Below are 6523 nucleotides of genomic sequence, written 5' to 3' on the forward strand. Positions count from 1 at the left end.
TTCAGAAAAACTGCCTAAGGCCACTGTCCAATTTACTTGGAAGTGCAGTTAAGACCAGAAACCAGGCTGAGCTCTCAGGAGAGTTTTTGCCTGGACCACTGTTCTGTGCCCTTTTTAAGTGAGGTATCTTGAATCAGTGACTGGGGTAATGGGAGTAGGTGTGTCAGAGGCACTAAGGTTGGCACAGGATAGAGCAGGGTTCAGAGCTGTTGTACATAGGGTTGCTGTGAGTCACAAGCAACTCAACAACACATAAAAACAACAGCAACATCCTGAATCATCTCATTCATAACAGCACAAGAAAGTATAGACAGTTTCAAAGCAAAACAAACAAACAAACATCAATCTTTATAAATTATGTATCTCTAGCATCCTATGAAAATCTTATGTATTTAACCCAATGAAATTGGGGAAAGCCTCGAATTTATTGCCTGAGAATAATCTTCAAACCTGGTATCTAAAACTATTTTAATGACAACTTTTTTAATTGGAACAGTTTAGATCAATTAATGCATAATGCTGACTGGTCTTGAGAATTATGTTTATAAAAAGAATATATATGTGAGCCCAATCTGACAACTGTTAATCTAAAGCATAGCTGGGAATTTCATGGAAAAGAGATTAAATTAAGAGGATATAGCACTATGGGTAGATAGTGGGAAAGGTGACATAGGTGCAGTATGTAGCCATTGTCACTGAACTGCACACATGAAATTGTGAACAAATGTGTATTTGGTTGTGTATCTTGTCTAGTGGCTAAAGAACTGTGCTGCCAACCTAAGGCAAGTGGTTCAAATCCACCAGCTTCTCTCTGAGAGAAAGATGAGCAATCTCCTCCAGTGTGATTTAGAGCCTCTGAAAACCCATTGGAGGGTCAGCTATGAGTTGATCTCAACTCAACAACAATGAGTTGAGATTTGTAGATGCTGCTACTCTTTTTTTAAAATTAAAAAAATGAATTCGTTTCAAGCCAATTCAGACTCACGGGGATCTCCTATGTGTTAAAATAGAACTGTGTTCCATAGAGTTTTTAACGACCAATTTTCTAAAATAGTCTATGGGTGGACTTGAACCACCAACCTGGTGTTAGTAACTGAATTATTAACCTTTTGTACCTTCCAGGGACTCCTGAGCAAGGCATCAGAAGATGCAAATTCCAAACCTGTAAATCTGGTTCTATGCTGCTCCAAAACATAAGTCATTTTCTTTCCCCGAGCCTCAGTTTTTCTACAGTGTGAAGAAAAAGAAAATGACATCTCCAACTCACTACGTTAGTGCTACCCACCATATCTCCAACTCAAAATGTTAGACATAGTGGGTACCAAGAGTTTTGAAAGGGCAGTAGTAGGATTTCCCCACTTCTCCCTGTTTCCCTCCCACTAGCTGTAAGAAGATATATGCTGACTACTAAGATCTCAGCTTCACCTGGACCTTTCTGTGTGGCTTTCCTTTCCCTGGGCCACACTTTCGCCTCCACATGAGCAGGAACTTGAACACCTTGATTTCAGATGTCCTTCCCATCTCAGAGCTGAGACTCTTCACCTTTCTTCTAATCCTTCCTTGGAGGAAGAGGGGGTGGGGAGAGTATTTGCCTGCATGTGGATGTGTATGCAAATATGTGCATATGTGTATGTGTGTCTCTCTGTGTGAGTGGTGACATGACAGCTGGCGAGATAAAGTCTTATAAAGGATGGGAGGGGCATTTAGGAGAAAGGGAGTGGTCAAGACTTTTTGTGACAATGGGACTCAGAGCATTCTCAGCAACTAATAGTGCCTGGCACTGTTTAATCATTAAAGGAAAGGAATGAATCCTGGAGCACCTCAAAGTCCAACCTGGCAGTGACTGACATTAACAGATGAGCATGGGGCTGGCAGCAATGGTGCCTGGAGAGTCAGGACAAACAGACAGAGCTGAGACAGAACCACGATCGGCAATGGACTCTGGGGCCAGCCTGCATGCCTATGACATCACAGTTGTGGTCATCTACTTTGTCTTCGTCATTGCTGTGGGCATCTGGGTGAGTAGGCCTGGAGGTTGAGGCCTGCTTGGGCAGACAAAAACAGGCTGTTATGATTGGCTCAGTTATAGACTTGGGAGTAGGATGAGTGGAAGGAAGTCTTTTCTAAAACTCTGGGATTAATATGTCCATAATGAAGGGGGCTCAGCAAACCTCAAAATTCTTCTGTTCCTTATTATCCACAGGAAACTTGGTATGTTTTACAGGTGCACAAGTTTGTTAATATAGTAAACCTCTCCTGGGCCTCAGTCTTCTCTCACCTGACTAATCAAACTACCATAGAACTGTTGTGACCATTCAGTGACATGAGGCCTATATACACAGGCATAGTGCTTAGCACAAAGCAGGAAATACATGATTGATATCTCACCACCATAAAATTCTGGAGCGACGCCAGCACCTTTAGACCTTGTGAACCAGACTTTGATTCAGGTCCCAGCTGATCACTTATTGGCTATGGCAAAGTTAGTGATGCTCTTTGGGCCTCAATTTCCCCAAGTGTAGAGTGGGATGAATAACCCCTACCTTCCAGGCTGCTATGAGGAGGAAATAAGAAGAGAAGATCATTGACTCCTTGGAAGCAGCCACTCATGAAAAGCACTGCTTCTCCATGATGTGGGACAAGACCCGTTTGTGGCAGTCTCAATTTCCTCATAAGTAAAATGGAATCTTTTCCACTTTTCTAGCCTCTTAACAAATCAGAAGAGACATCAGAATTTTGAAAAACAGCTTAAGCATCAGGTCCTACAGGTCTCAATCTAAAAACTAATGTTTTGGTCACCCACGAGGCGGTGTTTAATTCTGTTATACTTGTGATTATTGTGAATCAGTCTAACTACACAGCACCTCCAAACAACAGTAACTATCTTCTCCTTCGAGAAGAGAAGCTTCTTGACAAATTTCTCCTTTCTTTTAAGTAATCTTCCCATCTTCAGACTCAACCAGAGCACTGATGGCTTAAGCATTTTAAGAACGATTTTGTGTGTCTATCCCTCCCCGTTGTCCTACGCCCCAGAAAAACCTTCTTCCCTCCCACTATCCTTTCATTCCATTCTCTCCAGATCAACTCTACAAACATGGACACTATAGACCACTTACTGGTGAAGGACAGGATGTACTCTCCAGATTTCTCAATGGGAATAAGTGCCCAGATCTGGGTAACAGAAGCTCCCAAACAGTGCCTCTCATTCTGCCTGGCATCCAAAGTCGGGAATGCAGGCCTCTCTGTCACCCTTGTTTTCAACTGTAAAAGGCCTGTCCGAGGAGGAGAAAAGGAGATAGAGGAGAACGTGGTCTCCTGTAAGCCACAGTATAAATGAGAACGAGACGCAGTAGCATCTCCTGAAAGCCAGAGCTGGAAGGAAAGTATAATAAGGCAAGAGTGTCCAAGCACAACAATCTTTTTTCCCCCCAAATCATTTGGTTTTGGTGTGGGTTTGTTTTTTTTTTTTTCAGTTGGTTTGTTTACAAAGTTTGTGTACACTGTGTTTCACACTATTCTTCATTCACATTGTGTTTCATACAATTATTCTCATTATGTTTTACAAACTTAATCACCACTGGACCTTGTCCATCATTACCCTGTCTTTTCACCCAGATCTTTCCAATTTCCTTCTGCTGCCTCCTTCCACCCACCAAACTATGCAACCCTGTGGTTTCACCCCTACCCATCCCCGTCCCTCCACTCCCACTCTTCTCCCCCTATTGAGTTCCCATACATGTTTTACTAGTTGTCCTTCTATTTTTACAATAATGGTCTTGAACAGTATTTATCCCGACGAAACTGAGTTAGTTCACTCAGCATACTCTTACACAACATTTTGTCATGCCTGTAGCCTTTCTATAGTCTTCATCTCTTTTGTTTTTTTGTTTGGGGAGATGACGGCTGAGGTTTAGTGACTCTCTCAAAGACACATGGCCTGGAATGGTGAATCCTATATACTTCACCAGTTCTCTTTGATTCCATATCCTGCCCTTTGTGACCCCATGCTGTCCCCTTTGAAGGACAGGTAATCTGGGTGGAGGACAGAGGTAGGGAGAAGTCCTATAAATTCTCATCTCTCATTCTTTATTTTTCAGTCATCCTTTCGTGCAAGCAGAGGGACCATTGGAGGCTATTTTCTAGCAGGGAGATCCATGAGATGGTGGCCAGTAAGTTGATCTTTCTCCTTCCTTTCTGTCCTCCTTTACTGACCAGCCTCAGTCCTCATTTAATCATCTCATACATCTCTTACTGCATTTCTTAAGTCTAGATTCCTTCTCTTCCAACCCAACTCCATCCTGAAACCTGAATGGACTTGTCAACACTCATCCTGAACAAGTATCCACTGAGCCCACTGTAGACCTTGTTCATAGTTGAGCAGAGCTAACAGATTCATAAGCACCAAGGTCGGTGCTGAATGAGAGGGAAGCACAGGGCTTTATGAAGGCTTCATCTCCTAGACAGTGAGCCGGGGAAAGATGGGCTTGGGAAGATGGTGACGCGTAAGCTTAATTTAGAAAAACAAGTAAATGACAGAAATGCAAGAGCTTAAATCCTCAACAACCTAAACTAATTGATCCTCAAGCTTTTATGAAACCCACTTCCCACCCCCCACCCCAATCTACTATCTCACATGTTTCTTTTGGGTTTCAGAATAACCTATGCTTCCTGGAACAATGGTTGGGGGTAAGCCATGCCTGGGAAGTGAGCAAAGGAATTTTCAGTCCTTATTGGTAGTTACACATAACAACAATATTTCTAGTTAAAGTTGTATGCATGGCCAGTCAGTCATGTCAACCAACACTCAAGACATATGTGTGTGCACACACATACACACACACCCATTTCCCACTTCTTCCCTTTCCTTTTCGGTTCTCACCGCCTTTCCTGCCTACAAAAGTCAGAGACTTGCTAAAGAGTAGGAAAACATCAGGAGGCCTACACAGCTTTCCGAAAGATTGTGCCCTTGGGTTAAAAGAAGATGGAGCAAAGGTTCTCATAATGTACAGCATGGTTGAATCATCAAGGTTGCAAGAATTTCATACGGCTGGAGCTGCCAGTCATCTTCTCATTTAAAAATTCTGCTAAGTTGGCACCGGCCCAAAGTCACAACCTTAGAGTTGAGTCATTGAGAGAGAAACGAAGCAGGGCAACAAAGAACTCTACAGGCCCATTGGAATAGTGGCCGGGGGGTGGGGTGGGGGGTGGGGGGGGGTTGGATACTGAATGAATGCAGAGAACAGAGCTCTGTCCCAGGGTGGGTAGGGGGACGTGAAGCAGGGGTGACTTTCTCAAGTTCTGCTGTGGCAAACAGCTAAGATGTGCCCCTGATGGAAGGTGAGGGTGCTCGTGCCCATTCTCAGGTGGACAGTGGTTGTGAGTTGCCATTTCCTGCACCTGAGATCAGGATCCTTTCTGAGGCCAAAATCATCATCTGAAGGAATCTGCTGGAACTCATGAGTTATATGTATCACAGTCCAAAATCTTTGAAGCTTTCCCTGCTTGACCACTGTCCACTTCCACTCCCCTTGCCAAACATCTCATGTGTCCCTGAGTTATGAATTCTAGGTTGGATAGGAAAGAAAGTATTTCCTGTCTAAGACCATCTGGGGGAAGCTTCCTCCTCTGAAGCATTAGATTAAGTGTCCACTCTTCTCAAAGATGGTCCAGCCTGACCCTCCCAGCCTCCTAAGCATCACCTGATAGCCCAAATGTGGAGGCAGGGTGATGGTGGTAGTACAAAGGCCTCCTTAGCAACCTCAGGCTGGTTGGTACCTCTGTGCCTTTTAATGAGCTATTGTTTCTTGCCTGAATTGCTCAGGGATTTCCATGCTTTCTCACTGTCTATTTCCTAGCATCTTCAGAACAACAGGCAGTTGGAAAGAAATGAGTCCTCATATTTAATGGGTGAGGAATCTGAAGCTCTGAGAGCAGAAATGATTCCATTAGGACAACACAGCTGCAAGACCTGATCATAGTTCATCGTTGTAGCCCCCAGTCAAGTGTGCCCTTGCCATACATAATTCACTCCATGCCCCAAAGGTCTCCCTTTTGTCTGTTCTTACGCCTCAGAATCCCTTCCTCCTTCTCCCTCTTTGCAGGGATGCCATCTACTAATAAGTAATAGCACCGACTGACCATTGTTCTCAGTCTTTATGTTCTATTCATTCAAGACTCATTTTTGTGTGGTTACTACAGAGTCTAACTTCCAGGCTTTGAACCCATGTCCTGTCACTTGTTAGTTCTGTGACTTTGAGAAAGGTGGTTAACGTTTCATTGTTTCCGTTTCTTCATCAGTAAAATAGAATTAATAACAGTGCTCCTCTCATGGGGTTCCCATGAGGACTGAGTCAACATGTATATTTAAAATAGTACCCAGCAACTGGGTATGAGTGGTCACTGCTATGATTGTGTTTGCTATCTTTATTGTTTAAATTAGCACAATTAAATGTTCTGGGATTCCCATTCTTCTCAGAGTCAGCCACAGTTTGTTATGATCCACACAGTCAAATGCCTTTGCATA

At 43.4% G+C, this 6523-nt stretch overlaps 1 protein-coding gene across 2 annotated transcripts in view; it reads left to right on the forward strand.

Annotated features, from left to right (window-relative positions):
- The first annotated feature begins 1856 nt into the window (after nt 1–1856).
- SLC5A9 (solute carrier family 5 (sodium/sugar cotransporter), member 9) overlaps nt 1857–6523 on the forward strand; it is a 32970-nt gene continuing 28303 nt past the window's right edge. For both annotated transcript variants that reach the window (XM_006879650.1, XM_006879651.1), the window contains exons 1-2: nt 1857–2018; nt 4098–4169. In XM_006879650.1, the coding sequence (XP_006879712.1) occupies nt 1857–2018; nt 4098–4169 (234 nt within the window). The remainder of the gene's footprint in view (nt 2019–4097; nt 4170–6523) is intronic.

The sequence above is a fragment of the Elephantulus edwardii genome, unplaced genomic scaffold (genome assembly GCF_000299155.1).
Source record: "Elephantulus edwardii isolate Elephantulus edwardi_28Jun2011 unplaced genomic scaffold, EleEdw1.0 scaffold00005, whole genome shotgun sequence".
Classification (NCBI taxonomy): domain Eukaryota; kingdom Metazoa; phylum Chordata; class Mammalia; order Macroscelidea; family Macroscelididae; genus Elephantulus; species Elephantulus edwardii.